This window comes from Molossus molossus, unplaced genomic scaffold (assembly GCF_014108415.1).
Source record: "Molossus molossus isolate mMolMol1 unplaced genomic scaffold, mMolMol1.p scaffold_m16_p_23, whole genome shotgun sequence".
Classification (NCBI taxonomy): domain Eukaryota; kingdom Metazoa; phylum Chordata; class Mammalia; order Chiroptera; family Molossidae; genus Molossus; species Molossus molossus.
In genome coordinates, this window is record NW_023425359.1 from 1,877,364 (window position 1) to 1,895,671 (window position 18,308).

Consider the following 18,308-nt stretch of genomic DNA (forward strand, 5'->3'; position numbering starts at 1 on the left):
CAATCCATTCATTGTTTATTAACATGCTATTTAGCCTCCATGTGTTTGAATGCTTTTGAGTGGTTTTATGATCGTTAATATCTAGTTTCATGCCACTGTGATTTGAGAAGATGCTTGATATAAATTCAATCTTCTTGAACTTATAAAGACTTATTTTGTGTCCTAACATGTGGTCTATATTTGAGAATGTTCCATTTGCACTTTCCATGAGAAGAATGTATATTCTGCAGCTTTGGAATAAAATATTCTGTAAATTTCGATTAAACCCACCTGATCTTGTGTATCATTTAAGGTGGCTGTTTCCTTGTTGATTTTTTTTGTTTGTTTGTTTTTTTGGTCTGGAAGATCTAGCCAGTGATGTCAGTGGGGTGTTAAAGTTCCCTACTGTGACTGTATTGCTGTCAGTCTCTCCCTTAAAGTCCACCAATATATTTTTAAAAATATATTCAGTTGCTCCTTTATGTTTACCAGGGTTATACCCTCTTGTTGGATTGTTCCTTTTAGTATTATGTAGTGACTTTCTTCGTCTTTTGTTATGGCCATTGTTTTGAAGTACATTTTGTCAGATATAAGTATTGTTACCCCAGCTTTATTTTCCCTTTCCATTTGCTTGAAATAGTTTTTTTTTTTTTAATTTCTTTACTTTTACTCTGTGTGTATCTTTCATTCTGAGTTAGGTCTCTTGTAGATAGCATATTTTGAGGTCTATTTTCTTATCCATTCAACTATTGTAGCTTTTGATTGGAGCATTTAAGCCATTTAAAGTGATTACTGAGCCTGGCTGGTGTGGCTCAGTGGTTGAGCACTGACCCATGTGCCAAGAGGTCGCTGGTTTGATTCCTGGTCAGGGCACATGCCCAGGTTGTGGGCCAAAATCCCAGTGGTGGGCATGCAGGAGGTGGCCAATCGATATTCTGTCTCATCGACATTTCTGGAATCTGCCCAGCCCTCAGCAGGGTGGAGCCACCAGGAATTGGGAGGGTGAGGCCATCAGGACCCCAGAGAGTGGGGCTAGTGGATCTTCTGTAAGAGTGAGGCACCAGTCTGGTTCATGGGAAAGTGGGGGAATGGCCCTCATCCCAAAGCCACACAACTCAGTCACTGACACCCCCTGAGTCTGCCCAGATCTGTACCTCTGGCCCAGGCAGCTGACCCCTAAGCAGGGCATGAACTCCACAGGGCGAGTGACAGGGAGTCTGGAGAGTGGGGCTATTGCCTTCCACCATGCTGATGCCACATGGAGGGGAGTGCTCCACCCAAGAAAGATGGTGTCTGCAGGATGGAAGAATGACTCAGCACAGGGATCCTGGCAGCTATCTCTTTAGCTTTCTTCCCAGAGGCAGAAACCCCAGTCGCTCCTCATGAGACTCTAGTCTGCTTTGCCATCTCTCGGCCAAAGCCCAGGGAGTGGCTGTGAATGAGATTTTGTACATTGGCCCTTTAAGAGAGCATCTGGGTTCTATCAGATTCCAGCCTTTCCCTGGTGAACAGAATCTCTATTGATTTTCACAGCCAGATGTTCTGTGGGTGCCTCTTCCTGGCTCTGTAGCTCTGGACTGGGGAGCCTGGCATGGGGTTGAGATCCCAGATTCTCAGGGGAACCAGCTGCAGCTGAGATATCCCTCTGAATCTCAGCCACCGCCTGTGGGAGCAGGGCCAGCTTTTTTTGTGTGTCTGCTGTTCTTACCAGTCTTGATGTGGCTTCTTCTGTAAATCCTTGGTTATAAGATTTCTGTGCAGCTGGTCTTCAGTTGGTTATTCAGGTTGATTGCTCTATAATTTAGTTGTAATTCTAATTTGATCCTTGGAGGAGGTGAGGGTACCTTCCACCTACTCTGCTGCTATCTTGGATCCCATGTTCATGATGTGGTTGGGTTTAAATCTGCACTTGCTGTTTGTCTTATTATTATTCATTCTTTTATTCCTGCCTCCTTTTGAACTAATTGAGAATACTTTAGTCCATTCTGTCTCAACTGCTGGTCCATATCCTCCCTCTTTCTCCTGTTCAAGGGTTTTATAATTTGCACCTTTAAGTTACCACAGCCTATCTTCAAATAACGTGATACCATTTTCTGTAAGATCTTTACAGCAGAAAGCTTCTATTCCCCTCTTCCACACTTTGTTATTTTCGTATTTTTCTTTTACATATATAATGAATGCCACAACACATTATTTTGCTTTAAGCTGTCAATTTTCTTTTGAAGAAATTTTGGATTTTTAAAAAGGTTATTTTTATTTTAAAATTTTTAATTTTATTGTGGTAACTACTTAATAACATTATATAAATTTCAGGTATACAACATTATAATTCAATATCTGCATAGTCTATTACATGCTTACCACCAAAAGTCTAATTTCTATCCATTACCATATATTTCATCTCTTTTACCAATTTTTCCCTCCATCCATCCCCCCCCCCCCCACTCTGGCAACCACCTTTCAGTTACCTGTATCCAGGATATTATTTGTGTTTTGTTAGTTCATTACTTTTTAAAAATATTCCACGAGTTAAATCATACAGTAGGTCTTTGTGCTTTTCTCTCTTATTTCACTTAGTATAATACTTTCAAGCTCCATCCATGTTGTCATAAATGGCAAAATTTACTCTTTTTATGGAACTGAGTTGTATTCCATTGTGTATACCTACCACATCTTCTTTATCCAATCATCTGTCTCTGGATACTTAGGTTATTTCCATATCTCAACCATTGTAACTAATATGGTAGTGAACATAGGGGTGCATATCTTTTCAAATTAGTGTTTTCATATTCCTCAGACAAATACCTGGAAAAGGAATTTCTGGATCACATGGTAGTTCTATCTTCATTTTTTAAGGAACCTACATACTGTTTTTCACAGTGGCTGCTCCAGTCTACAATCCCACCAACAGTGTCTGAGGGGATCCCCCTCTCCACATCCTCTCCAACACTTGCTATTTCCTGTCTCTTTGATAACAGCAACTCTAACAGGTGGGAGGCGATAACTCACTGTGGTTTTGATTTGTACTTCCTTAATAATCAGTGATGTTGAACATCTTTTCATATGCCTGTTGGCTATCTGCATGTCCTTTTTTAAAAAAAATATCTATGCAGATCCTCTGCCTAACCTCCCATCAAATTGTTTGTTGTTGTTGAGTTTTATGAGTTCTTTATATATTTTGGATATTAACTCCTTATAAATATCATTTGCAAATATCTTCTCCCATTCCGTTGGTTGTCTGTTGATGATTTACTTCACTGTGCAGAGATTTTCAGTTTGATGTCATCCCATTTGTTAATTTTTGTTGTTTCCCTTGCTTTTGGAGTCAAATTCATAAAAACACTACTGAGACCAATGTTCAGAAGCTTAGTGTCTGTGTTTTCATCTATGTATTTTAGTGTTTCAGGTCTTGTGTTCAAGTCTTTAACCCATTTTGAGTTAATTTTGTGGTTGGTGTCAAATAGTGGTCTAGTTTTATTCTTTTGCATGTGGCTTTCCAGTTTCCCCAGCACCATTTATTAAAGAGACTTTCCTTTCTCACATCTCTTTTTCTGTGTGCTTAAAAGATTTTCTCTTTATCACTGGTTTTCCGGTATGATTATGAGGTGACTTGGTGTGGTTTTCTTGATATCTATTCTGCTTGATAAGACCAGTTTAATTCACACTGGAAATGAACCAAACTTTGCTATAAAAAATCTTTTCTAAACTCATCTCTCATTAACTTTGTTCACGAGAAAAGAAATAAGCTCAGCACTTGAGCAAGTATATTGCAGCCCAGTCTCAAATGATCTGGTCATTTTGGCCTCAAAAGACACACTGTATTATTTAATTTCTCTCAAATAGCTGAGTTGCAACCCAGTGTCCCCAATGTCAGGATATATTTTTCTATTCAGGACATATGACACAATAAAATTATTGGCACTTCCTTCCCAACTCAGTGTACATTCAAATATACATATATATTGTATTGGCAAATGTAGCTCCCTCCCTCCCTCCCTCCCTCCCTCCCTCCCTCCCTCCCTCCCTTCATTGGTTTTAGAGAGAGAGGAAGGGAGAGGGAGAGACAGATAGAAACATCTATGAGAGAATATTGATTGGCCGCCTCCTGCGTGTCCCCCACTGGGGATCGGGCCCACAACCTGGGCATGTGTCCTGACCAGGAATTGAACTGGTGACCTCTTGGTGCATGGTCCGATGCTCAACCACTGAGCCACACCGGCCGGACTGTAGATGCTTTTTTTTTTAAATCCTCACCCGAGGGCATTTTTCGATATTTTGTTCAGATAGAGTGAGAGGGAGAGTGAGAGAGAGAAACATCCATGTGAAAGGGACACATTGAGTGGCTGCCACCTGCACGACCCAACCAGGGCCGGGGACAAACTGCAACTGAGATATGTGCCCTTAGCGGGAACCGAACCCAGGTCTCTCCAGACTGCAGGCCGATGCTCTAACCGCTGAGCCAAACCAGCCAGGGCTGTAGATGCTTTTTAATTGTGGCATTTACAATGGGATCCCCTTGATCTAAACTGAGTTCTTCCTGTTCTGTTGTGTCACAGAACCCTGTACTCCCCTTCACAGCCCACAGCCTTTGGGAGTGCAGGGGACACGTGTACCTTCAGCACACAGTAGGGGGCTCTGTACAGATCTGCTATGGGGTGGGGGGTCTTTTCTTTAAAATGAGTGTGTTTCATCATGGGGCTGACTAAAGTCCATTTAAGGGTAGTAAAGGCTGATATATAAAATTTCTCACAAAGACCAAAATTAAGAAATGAAAGTTATTGTCTCCTGGTGACACACATTTGTAGAAGAGCTAAAGGGAAAACCTATGTGGGTTATAAAAAAAGAGCCATCAATCTGTGATCTGGCCATATGTTTATTTTTTTAATTTTTTTTTTTATCCTCACCCGAGGACATTTTTCCATTTTTTGTTCAGGTAGAGTGGGAGGGAGAGAGAGGAACAGATATATAGAGAGAAACATCGATGTGAAAGGAACACACCGAGTGGCTGCCACCCGCACGAGGCCGGGGACAAACTGCAACCGAGGTACGTGCCCTTAGCGGGAACCGAACCCGGGTCTCAGGACCACAGGCTGACGCTCTAACCGCTGAGCCAAACTGGCCAGGGCCTGGCCATATGTTTAAACTGTATAAAGAATAAGTCTTCAAATCCGTTCCTGTGACTTTATTCCGTCGGAAGTGGCCATGCACACAGAGGAGGAGCTGCGGTCATCCCAGGAACGTCTCTGCGACATGCACGGCAGAGGCGCCTCAGACACGTACAGAGGAAGTTTCATGCTGAATAAATAATCCCCCCATATTCAATTGTATTTTTACATAAAAATATAATATTGCACTCTTAATAAGACCAGTTATTTTGCATATTTCCTCGAGATAACTGATGAAATTCAGCCTTAAAAAAAGAGACTGAGTAGCAACCCTATTCTAATGGGACTAATTTAAGGTTTTCAGTAGAAAAATGAATGCTAGACAATAGCTGCAATTTTTTTTTTAAACAAAGCAAATCACTTCAACGTGAACAGGAATAATGTCATGTCTGCACCTGTCTGGACCTCAGAACTCCCGGCAGTCTGTGCGCACAGGATCGGGCGCAGCCTGGCGCTGTGGTGACACTGGTGCGGCCTCAGGTCACCCGCGCACGTGGCCACTCGCGGCCTCCTGTATTGATCTTGACGCAGAGACTTGGGAATTATATTTTAAACAGTTTCTAAGCAGACTGTTTTAGAAAGTCTGGAAGTTACAAAAGTAGTTCTGTAAACACCATATGAGTCAAATTTTCATCACAAACACGCCAGTTATTTTCAGGCAGGAATACATATTTTTATCCCGTGTAACATTACTCAGATATTTTAGTGTCTCCAAAGCCAATCCAGCAGCACCCAAGTAGAAACACAGCCGTGATACATGGCAGAGAGACTGTTCCAAGAGTTTCAGGATTCTGTCCCTGCAGCGAGTGAGTTCGCTGTGGTGCAGTGAGATGTGTCTCCTGTTCCTCAGATTCTCAGGTACAGGTCAGTGGAACCAGAGCAGAAACTTTCCTACAGGAATCGTTCAGCCTCATGTTTAAGGTAAAGTAAGCCATCACCTTCTCTTCTGGGGAAGAAACCTCTTCCTGCACATTAAACGTCTCACCCCCAGTGGATTATTAATATCCGTGCAAACTCTCTGCACAGTGAAGGCTTTCTAATGCAAACTGTTAAGTTTTCAATACTCTATACATGGCAGATATGAAGAGACTTATTGTGTTAAACCTTAGTGACTCAGCTAAGGGTAGTCAATATCTAGTGTTATGGATTTTCAGTGGGACGTTTATGGAGACACAGAATGTGTCTGAAATCAGATACCCCTGTTCTTATTAGAGGCTGTCAAAACATTCTGGTTCTACTTTGAATTAAGAAGGCAACTGGCAGAAACTGCCTTTTAATATTGAGATTCATTAGTAGTCTGTTTTTAGTATTCAGATGTTCCATAAAATGTTTGGTGCAGAGGCACCTACCAAACAATTTACTTATTAAAGAAAGCAGTGATCAAATCCTGAATTCTTTATCCTTTTCTTTCCTTTTTCTGGGGGGTGGAGGGCAGTTGAAAGTTATCTCAGCATAAAATTTTAAATATAATTTTTAGAGTATTTTATAAACAATTAGCCAACCAATTTAAATTCTGTTGGCCCTCTTAGAATAATAGAAAAAGGAGCGACCCTAATCTTTTCTTTAGAATATTTTTGTAGGAAAAAACTTGAAGAATACGATTTTCATTTACTGTCCCAGGCTTCAGTCCTGTTGGTCAGGGCACGCGGTCACACCCTGCAGATGATCACTAACAGAACAAACCTTCTCAGGACCCGTGAGGCTGCAGAGTTCAGTGCAGATGAATAGACTTGATATTATTCGGAAGGGTTGTTTGGTCACCGTTTCTGCAGGTCACCCTCCGGCGATGGAGAAGTTATGGACAGAGTGTGGAGTCCGAGCGCTGGAGAGCCCAGTTCTTCATCCAGCCGCGTAGCTGCTGAGGAAGGAGCAGAACATGGGCTGCTTCAGGCGCTGCTGGTCCTTCCGACACCAGGCGATCACCGTCCCGTCGCTGTTCGCTGTGTACAGATGGTGGCCATCGCAGGAAAACGTGAGGCTGTGAAAAAGAAAAAACTCCGTTCGTACAGTGCGTCTCTTAAGATTGTATTAGCACACTGGTGATCACATAGGAGTCTGTGTCAAGCAGTTACGCTGTCTTCCCTGGAGCAGAGACAAGTTCAACAGCCACCTCCAGCCCGTAGTTTCCGGCTGTGACTCTCACACAGTTTAGTGGCTCTGCTGGCGTGTTTGCAAAGCTCCTTCTAACAAGGTGACACAGAGTGCCGTCAGGGCCCAGAGCTGGGCACATGCCATTCCTTCCTTCCATATTCTCTGGTTCCTTCTTGTTTAGCCTTTATTACTTAAACAATGAATACTTGGGTATAGGAAACTTTAAAAAATATAACAGTACTACATTTTCTCTTTATAGAAATAAATGATTATTTATGGAGATATTTTATTTCCCTGAGAGAAAAAAGGGTAAAGGTAAAAATATAACAATAAATTATTAATTTAGGGTCATTAAACTTTAAATTTAGTATATTGAAAAGAAATTTATTAATAGAGTAGAATTTGAATCACTTATGGAGGAGAGGAGGGCGGTGTGCTCATCAGCCCGTTAGGACCCTGCAGCCGTCCATCACCATCGCGGTGTTTTCCATAAGGAAGGAAAAAAATATCTCTTCCCAATGCGAGAGGCCTTCCTGGACCTACTTCAGCGTGCCAGCCTGTTAGACTCGGCTCCTGGCTCAGGTGACAAGCTCCAGGAAGACAAGGACTAGGCCTCCTTTGGCCACGGGGTCCTGGGCCACCTGGTGTCTGATAAATGTCGCCTGTTTATGAGACTCTCATCATGTATTCCCTTAGGTCTGTGTGCTTTATTCTCTAACAAAACACAGCCACAAAGTCTATTATGAAGAATGGGAGGGGAGGTCCTACCTGACAATGGGCTTATTGGATTTAGGAAACGTGATCTCCCGCACCGGCTTCAGGTCCCACGTGCTCCATAACCTAGAGGGAAAAGTCGCATCTGATTATGCAACTAAATTCCTTCACTGAGAAAACCCACCTATTTGTTAATTAATTAAAAACCATCTAAAAGGAAACACAATAAACTATTAACAGTAGTTATTTCTGGGAAGTTTGCAGGGGGGAGTATGGAGTAAAAACCTAACTGGGTATATTTTTGTATTGTTCATCTTTAACAGTTAACAAACAATATAAAATTTCAAAGCTGCACTAAAGCTATCTTTATTATTTAGAAATAAAACAGGAATAACGGAAGAACCTATATCTGAAGGTGGTTTTAAATTTCTGACGGTTAAACATTAATATGCCTAGATATTAAGACTTATTTTTGAAACTCCTCGTAGACGAGAGCAGACAGGGGACCGGGCGCATCTCACCTCACGATTCCGTTTTCCAGGCCCCCCGCGATCACATTGATGGACACCCCCTCAGGCTGGTTAGAGAAAGCGACGGAACAGATGATCTCTCTGCAGTGCACATGTCCCACGAGGTCCCCGTTCACTGTCCAGAGTCTCAGGTCGCTGCCTCCACCCGCTGAAACACCAAAACCACTGCCGGTCACCAGAGTGCAGCATCTCCCAGCCCAGCACTCTGGGGCCTGGAGGGTGCCCCTGGGGCCAAGCTTGTTTCAATGATGACATTTATAGGCAGCTCCTGAATGCAGAATGAACAAGTAAGTCACGTGAACACTGTAAGTCCCATGAAGCTTTGCATGATTATTCAGACAACAACCAGTAAAAGATAAATAAATCTGCAACAGACAGCAACAAGGCAATTGACCGTGAATCATGCTTCACCACGTGAACTACCAAATCTGAACCTAAAAGTGCCCAGGAAGCTAAACAGTCGTCAAGAGAAAATATCCTCTGAACTCACCTATTAAGAAGTGACTAACTTGTGTGACTTCTGAAGAAAAAAAGAGTCACAGTAAAAGTTACCAAAGTTAAAAACTAATTCTTAAAAAAGAATAAGAAATCTGCCTGGCTGGTGTGGCTCAGGGACTGAGAGGCCCAGGCTTGAGTCCCCGTCAGGGAACATGCCGGGTTGCAGGCTTGAGCCCCAGCAGGGGGTGTGCAGGAGGCAGCCGATCCATGTTTCTCTCTCACATCGATGTTTCTATCTCTCTCACCCTTCCCCTCTCTCTAAAAAAAAAATCACTGATAAAAAAAAAAAAAAGAAATCTAATGTCTAAGATAGAATGTTTTGTTGTTGTTGTTGTTAATACTTACCCAAGGATATTTTTCATATTGATTTTCAGAGAGTGGAAGGGAGTGGGGGGGGGGGGGGAGAGAGAGAGAGAGAGAAACACTGATGTGAGGGACACATCGATTGGTTGCCTCCCTCACGTACCTTGACTTGGGCTGGGGATTGAACCTGCAACCCAGGTAAGTGACCTTGACTGGGAATCAAACCCACAACACTTCATTGCACAGGCTGACGCTCTAACCACTAACACCAGCCAGAGCTAAGACTGAGTCTTATAAATCAATGTCTTATTAAACTAATGTTTTCTTTTCAAAGATGCCGACTAACCAAATTTTTTATAGTTTTCCAGGGGGTGGAGGAGGCAGTAATTGCTGGCCAGTCTCTGTGAACAGGCTAGTGGTCGGGGCCTCATGATGCTGTGTTTGCCTTCTTTGAAGAAATGTTCTCATGCTGATAGAGAGGGTAAGAGGCATGAACAAGTTTGGATGACACAGTGTTATTACACTTTATATTATATCTCCATTAGAACTAACAGGAAAGTAGAGAATTTTATGTCTCTCCTTTATTAAGGTAATGAAAATATATTTTATAGCGAAGAAACAAATATTGGAAACACTTCTTTATAGATATGCTGAACATGTTCAAATATCACAAACCAGAATATATAATGTGCTGCAGCAGTATTTACAAAAGCCAAAATGTGGAAACAACCCAATGTTTATCAACAAATACCCGGATAAACAAATGTGGTCGATCTGTGCGACGCAGTATCATCCGACCACGGAAAGTGATGGAGCTCTGACACTGGCCACCGCGTGGCGGACCTTGGAAATACTGTGCTAGGTAAGACAAGCCAGTATTATCCGACCACGGAAAGTGATGGAGCTCTGACACTGGCCACCGCGTGGCGGACCTTGGAAATACTGTGCTAGGTAAGACAAGCCAGTATTATCCGACCACGGAAAGTGATGGAGCTCTGACACCAGCCACCGCGTGGCGGACCTTGGAAATACTGTGCTAGGTAGGACAAGCCAGACATGGAAAGACAAACAGTGTATGATTCCACTGCCATAAAATATCTAGAACAGGCAAATTCGTAGAGACAGAAAGGAGAAGAAAGGTTATCAGAAGCTGTGGGGGAGGGGAGGGGAATGGGAATCACAGGGTTTCTGATTGAAATGATGAAAACGCTTTGATCCGTGCAGCACTGCACAGCATGATGTACCGATGCCACTGAATCGTGTGCTTCTGCATGGTGCAACTTCGATGTAACTATGTTTTAACACACACACACACACACACACGCACACACACAGATCTTAAAATGCCTGATGTTCCACTCAGACTTCCCATTGTAGAATATTGATTAGGAGAGATTATCTAAATAAAGTATCAAGATGTAGAAGATGATAAACTCATCTTTTCCATAAGTAGACTACATTTCACTCTCTCTTTTGAATTTAATACCTGATAAGAGATTTTTAAAGATTATAAAGTAATCCAACATGTACCAGTGAGGTTAGAGGGTTTACTGAAGCTACTGGACACACGTCCATAAAAACTGATGTAGGGCTTGGCCACTGTAATCCCCAGTTACTGCACGGTTCAGTCCTTCAGAATGAGTGTGCACATGGCCCTGGACGCTGAGCACAGTATGGAACTTAACAAGTGAAGAATTACCTAGCAGGTCACCCAAAAACATGGGCCACAAAATGAACTAACTACTCATTTGCTTAGGATTGCAAATATCAAAAATATCAAGGCCCTACCCAATACTGGATTGCTTTCAGGTATAATTTAGCATATCAACTAAAAGAAAGTTGGGCTTTCCTGGAAAGAACTTTATTCTTCTTATACATCATCACTGAAATTAAAATAAACTGGAGAACCATCCCCACCTGAATCTTAGACTGACATTAACTTCATTATACCAGTAAACACATGACCAGGCTATGAGCCCTCATTAAAAGGCATATATTTTGATCCAGTGATGTAATGATTTTAAAAAATACAGAAACCATCTAGAATAGTACTTGCATAGTTTAATAAATTTCACATCTTATCACTATAAAAACTACATCTCATAATAAGCACTAGGGAATTACGATCAGGAGGAATGAGCCACTGTAACTTCAGCCCCAAGACAGACATTTTTGAGAAGACAATATATGTGTGTGTGTACATGTAGGTATGTACACATGCATGTATACATATACACAATACAACATACACATGTATACCACACACATAACACACACACATTTGTAATTTATTTTTTTTAATCCTCACTCAAGGATATTTTTCTATTTATTTTCAGACAGAGTGGAAGGAGGAGAGAGAGAGAGAGAAACATTGATGCGAAAGAGCCACATCAACTCATTGCCTCCCGCACAACTCCGACCAGGGCCAGGGACCGAACCGCAACTGAGGTACGTGCCCTTGACCAGAATCGAACCCGAGACTCTTTGGTCTGTGAGCTGATGCTCTAACTGCTGAGCCAAACCAGCCAGGGCATATATTTATACTTTTGGTTTTAAACTTACTTGGATGGTACTCACTAAAGGGTCAAGACTTTTGGTAGACTAAATCTAGTAACTTGCTTCCCTTCTTGGACTATAAGAATAGGAGGATGAACTGTAGTCCAAGTCACCAAACATAAATTTGGCCTCTCTTTCAAAAAATTGTTATTTTATTATGTTCTGTATATACCAAATATTCTTCATGACTTCTTTCATATATGTATCAAAAACCCTTGAAAAAGTTGAGAAGGACTTTCCGTTCAAACTAGAGAACAAGGTCTAGCCATGACCACATTGTGTGCTGCCTGGGGACACCTGCAAGCCCGGTGTGTGCTGGTAACTGCAGCAGAAGTAATTTTGCTTCTTGTCCCATATGACTAGGTGATAGAACAGCACAGAAATAAATCACTACTGGCAGCAGGAAAGTAATTAACTTTACAAAATTCAGCTCCTTCAAAATCAGTCCCAACTTCCAAACGTTGCCAAAACAAGAAAGTAGAGACCTCTTTATAAATAATCATAATATTATTCTCCCAGATTCCCTCTTGATGTGATATACTGAAAGCTGCAAATGTACAAATCGAGGAAGAACAATTAGCAGAGTCATCAATCATCTGCCCACATTGTGCTACTGAAGTCAGCTGTTTGAAATCTTTCCCCTTGGCTATGCTGCTTAGGAAATAAACTGTTTTCGTGACATTATTTGATGACTGGGGCTATGATGGGAAGACTTCTAAAATCGTTAAGCATGACTAAAGACATTTCTTGAATATAAGAATAAATGAATATTTTGTAAAAACAAAACTCCAAAAGGTATCTGTGGTATAATTAAAAAAAGAATTGTTGCCCTGGCTGGTTTGGCTCAGTGGTTAGAGCGTCGGCCTGTGGACCAGAGAGTCCCAGGTTTGGTTCCCACTAAGGGCATGTACCTCAGTTGCAGTTTGTCCCTGGCCCCGGTTGGGGTTGTGTGGGTGGCAGCCAGTCGATGTGTCCCTTTCACATTGATGTTTGTCTCTCTCTCTTCCCCCCTCTCTCCCTCCCGCTCTATCTGAAGACAGATGCAAAAAATGTCCTCGGGTGAGGATAAAAAAAAATTGTTTTTTATCCCAGGCCCCTGGCACAGAGCTCCTAAAACCCTTGTAATTTACCATCTTTTATATGCTACCTGGGGGGAGGAGGGGTGCTTGACAGCTTCAGGAAGGGCTGGTCCCCAGAAAAAACAATCACGTGATTAGAGGGTTAGGACACAGCACTCCCACCTCCTGGGAGGGGACAGGGCCTGGAGACTGAGCTCAGTCACCAGGGCTGGTGATCTGTGAATGATGTGCACCTAGAGCAACCTCAGAAGAACCCTAAGCAGCAGGGCTCGGAGAGGTTCCGGCTGTGACACGCTCCCCTGCCAGGAGGCGCTGCACTCTGACTCCACGTGGACACATCGTCTGCCTCTCACTCCAGGTCCCTCTTCATCTGGCTGCTCAGTTCTGTCCTTTGTAATAGGCTGTGGTGGCAAGTACAGTGTTCTTGTGATTTCCTTGAGCCCTTCTAGAGCAGTGGTTCTCAACCCTCCTAATGCCACGACCTTTTAATATAGCTCCTCAGGTTGTCTGTGGACGCATCTGCATGTGGGCAGACCCGCCAGGGGACGGATACAGGAGCGGTGTCTTGGTTCCTAAGGCCATCGAAAATATGTGTTTTCCGATGGTGTTAGGCGACCCCTGTGAAAGGGTCATGACCCACAGGTTGAGAACTGCTGTTCTAGAGAATCACTGAACCTGGTGGGGGTGTCTTGGGAACGCCCCAGTTTGCTAACTTCAAGTAGTTGGTGTCCGAACTGAACTGCATTGTTGGACACGTAGTTTGTGTTGTAGAACTGAGAACTGTTTGGTATCTGGAAAGACACTGCACATTTGATGTAAATGCAAACAGCTTAGAGGACCGCCCACTATAGATGTGTCAAAGATGTTCTATATGAGTGGACAGAAAGAAATGATGTTTCAAAGGATGCTTTCAATTTTAAGATCCTAAAGAACAGAAATGCAAACAGAAAATTTATAAATTTTCCAATTGTTCTTTCCTATTCAATGCGTTGTTTTTAATATGTAAACATAAAAAACAAAAACCTGCCCTGGCTGGTGTGGCTCATTCAGTTGGTTGGCCATTGTCCAGTGTACTGAAAGGTTGCCAGTTTGATTCCAGGTCAAAGTACATGCCCAGGTTTCGGGTTCAATCCCTGGTAGGGGGCATGCAGGAGGCAACTGACAGATGTTGTTCTCACATCGATGTTCTCTCTCTCTCTCCCTCTTCCTCTTTCTCTAAAAATCAATTTTAAAAAATCTTTAAAACAACCCAAAAAACAAAAACTAAAACCCCAAATAAGAATTTTGATTAGGAGATATATCTTTCTCATATAAGTTTTTTGTTTTTGTTTTTATCTTCACCCAAGAACATTTTCCCATTTTTTGTTCAGATAGAGTGGGAGGGAGAGAGAGGAAGAGAGAAACATCGACGTGAAAGGGACACATCGAATGGCTGTCACCCACACGACCAACCAGGGCCGGGGACAAACTGCAACCAATGTACGCGCCCTTAGCGGGAACCGAACCTGGGTCTCTCTGGACTGCAGGCTGGTGCTCTAACCACTGAGCAAAACTGTCCAGGGCTTAAGGGATATTATACCTCCATTTATCATTCTACGGAACTGGAAGACATATATTCAAAATTGCCTTGGCTAGGTTTGCTAAGTGGTTAGAGCGTCAGCCCACAGACCAATGAGTCATGGGTTTGATTCTGGTCAAGGGCTCGTACCTTGGTTGTAGTTTGTCCTCAGCCCTGGTTGGGTTATATGGGAGGTAACTAGTTGATGTGTCTCTTGTTCCCTCTCTCTTTCTCTCTCCCTCCCTCGCTTCCTTCCACTTTGTCTGATGATAAATAGAAAAATATCCTCAGGTGAGAATTTTTAAAAAAAACTTGATCACCTGCTGATGCTTTTCACTTCAGGGGGAAAGTAGCAGTTAGTAGTTAAAAAGCAGAAGAAAAAACAAGGAAAAAAAAAAAAAACAAGAACAAAAAGCAAGAAAATCCAGATACTTTTATAACAATAATTTGCTTAACTTACATGTGCTCACATACAATCTTAGCTGTATCAGAAAAAGAGTTAAATTATGACAATACTAACTTTGCATTAGTTGATGCCTAAACTGACAACTCAATCTTGGACCTTATTGTACTTTATTTATTTTAATCCTCATCCAAGGATATTTTTCCATTGATTTTCAGATAGAGTGGGAGGATGGTAGGGAGGGAGGGAGGGAGAGAGAGAGAGAGAGAAACACTGATGTGAGAGACACACTGATTGGTTGCCTCCTGCAAGACCCCAACCAGGGCAGGGGATCGAACTGCAACTGAGGTTAATGCCCTTGACCAGGATGGAACTTGTGACTCTTTGGTCAACGGGCCATTGCTCTAACCACTAAGCAAAACTGGTGAGGGCAAACCTTATTGTACTTTAATACATATACATGCTATTAACAAAGTATCTAGGTCTGGAGGGGCCAGAGAATTGTATCCAGCAGTTCAAATGTGATATAACCAGCAGGCCAAATGCACTGTTAGCAATGGCTCTGCTTGATTTTGGGGCTAGCTCACCTGAATCACACACAGTGGCAATGTCACCTGTTGTTTCGCTGGCAGAGACGGCTGTGACAGGGCTTTTGTGTCCTGCCAGAGTTTGTACGTAGCACAACCTGAAAGACCAAAAACATGAATTTGCATATGATCACTAAATATAATCATATTCTCTTTAAAAAATATTTTTTTCTTCATTGATTTTTAGAGAGGAAGGGAGAGGGAGAAAGAGACAGAAACATCAATGAGAGAGAACATCGAATGTCTGCCTCCTGCATGCCCCCCACTGGGATTGGGCCCACAACCTGGGCATGTGCCCTGACCGGGAATTGAATGGGTGACCCCTTGGTGCATGGGTCGATGCTCAACCCGAGCCACACTGGCCGGGCTAATCATATTCTCTTATTTGTTTCCTCAGTATATGCACCTGTTATTCATAAGGCATTCCTAACTGTATTCTTAACTAATCTTTTGATTTCAATAAGATTATAAAGTTTGCATTTTATGTTGAAATTAGGATGCAGTGTAAAACCATTTGTGCATCTGGTTCCTACAGTGAGCAGTGGCATGTCAGACCCGCTGTGCCGGAGCTGCAGACCCACTGTACCTGTTCAAGTCCCAGATGATGCAGGTCCCGTCTCTGCTCACACTTATCAGGACACTGTATGGTTTGCAGACAAACAAGCTGGTGACCTCTTCTGTGTGCCCATAGAGATGTACCTGAGATTCCATCTCTATCTCTGAAGGCTGAAATTAAAAATTAAGTAAAGCATAAAATAAAAGCAATGACAAAAGGTATCCTAGTATTTATCTCAAAAATAAAAACATCTGAAGTGACTCAAATATTTGCAAACATTTCCTTTTTCTTTTTTTAAAAAAATATTTTTACTGATTTTTAGAGAGAGAGTAAGGCAGAGGGGGAGCGCGCGAGAGAAACATTGATGTGAGAGTAAAACATTGATTGGCTGCCTCCTGCACACCCCTCACTGGGGATGGGGAGGAAGCCTGCAACTGGGGCGTGTGCCCTGACTGAGGATCAAACCAGCAACCTTTTGGTGCACAGTACGAAGCCCAAGCAACTAAGCCACACTGGCCAGGGCAAATATTTCATTTTTCAAACGAATTCAATCAAATTATTTCTAAAGAATAAAAGTAAACAAAAAATTTTTTCATTACTGTAATTTCATCAATATGCTTTTTCTTTTTGTCTATTCTTGTTCAGTCTTTGTCCGAATACATATGTATTTTTATAGTTGTAACATTTGCCATATAAAAAAATTCTCTATCTTATATTTTACACATTCTCCAATAAGCATTTTCTATTTTTGACATTGTCTTCAAAATAATTTTTAAGTGTTATAATATTCTATGCAGTTAGTATACCATAACTTACATGAGCATCCTTTATTGACAGATATTTACAACTGTTTCTAATTTTATTTTTATTTATTTTGTTAAACCTTACCTGAGGATATTTTCCCATTGATTTTTAGATAGAGTGGGAGGGAAGGAGGGAGAGAGATAGAAACATTGATGTGCGACACACTGACTGGTTGCCTTCTGCACAATCCCAACTGGGGCTGGGGATCGAACCCACAACCCAGGTACATGTCCTTGACAGGGAATTGAACCCAAGACCCTTCAGTCTGCAGGCTGATGCTCCAACTGCTGAGCCAAACCAGCCAAGGCTAATTGTTTCTAATTTTAAAAAAATTATAGAAGTTATAATTAAATACTTCATGTATAAAAGTTTTATTTCTCTGTTAAATTATTTCTTCAGAATAAATTTCCAGAGTATTAATTTGATAGTTCTTGAGTGTTGCACCAATTCATGTCACCAATGGTGATGCCACTAATACCACCATTGCTTGTCAATGGTTATGGACTATTTTCTAAATCAAAGGCTGCAACCGATGTTCCAAGATCCATGCTGGCTCACAGACGTGATGTCCGCAACCGATGTTCCAAGATCCATGCTGGCTCACAGACTTGATGTCCGTACTGGCTTTCATAGGCCAGCTGTTTATTGTCATAAAGTAATTCAATGCTTCCACTTCAAAGAATATAGAAAACTAGAAATAAGTGTTATAAAAAGCTACATAATGACCACTCTGCTAACCCAATCCTAACATTTTATATGACTGTTCATTTTTAGATAAAGAAAGACTAGCCGTCACTTAATGCACTGTTCTGCATTCTCTGTCCTCTCCTGTTGGAAGTTACCACCACTCTGAGTTTTTTGTGTATTTGTTTCCCATGCATGTAGAACATGTGTTGTACTGTACGTTGCTATAACCATAACAATACATTGTACTGTCTGTCATGTTGATACTTTGTATGCGTATTATTCTTTAGGTGTCTTCCGCATCTGGCCTTTTTGCTCACCATCGTTTCTGAGCATATCTGTGCTGATGTATCAGTGCAGCTCATCTATTTTAACTGCTACATAGTCCAGTGTGCTAGTCACATAAAAATACATTTTTATACTCAAAGAATCAAATGAGGAGGCAATACCAGCTCACGTTCTTCCTTGGAACAACTGGTTGAGCTGTGTAGCAGTTGCTTCTGCTTATGAGGACAAGTGACCTTTAACTGAACACAGTCATAGTGATCAGATGAGCTTTTAATGGGCAGGAGTCCTGGGCCCCTCTGGCTCTCCTCTGACTGGGACCCTCCCTACAGGGCCAGGGGTCGCAGGGCCATGGGGATGTGCCCAGAACCCTTTTAGATGGAGCTTCAGGGTACCCTGGACCAGGGCATTTCCTGCCCAAAAGGCCCGAGTCCCTTCCTTCTCTGCTTGAGCTCTGAAGCACTGGACTTTGGACTCACCTCTCTCATTGTAAGTCTTAAAAAATTTTCCAAGGTT

At 42.1% G+C, this 18,308-nt stretch overlaps 1 protein-coding gene across 1 annotated transcript in view; it reads right to left on the reverse strand.

The window, feature by feature from the left end:
• Nucleotides 1-5,088: 5,088 nt before the first annotated feature.
• The window catches only part of LYST (lysosomal trafficking regulator), a 190,005-nt gene continuing 176,785 nt past the window's right edge, over nt 5,089-18,308 (reverse strand). Inside the window, exons 48-52 of the mRNA XM_036277375.1 lie at nt 16,050-16,189; nt 15,464-15,561; nt 8,471-8,627; nt 8,004-8,075; nt 5,089-7,122 (exon numbers count right to left, since the gene is read on the reverse strand). Of these exons, the coding sequence (XP_036133268.1) occupies nt 6,984-7,122; nt 8,004-8,075; nt 8,471-8,627; nt 15,464-15,561; nt 16,050-16,189 (606 nt within the window). The 3' untranslated portion in view covers nt 5,089-6,983. The remainder of the gene's footprint in view (nt 7,123-8,003; nt 8,076-8,470; nt 8,628-15,463; nt 15,562-16,049; nt 16,190-18,308) is intronic.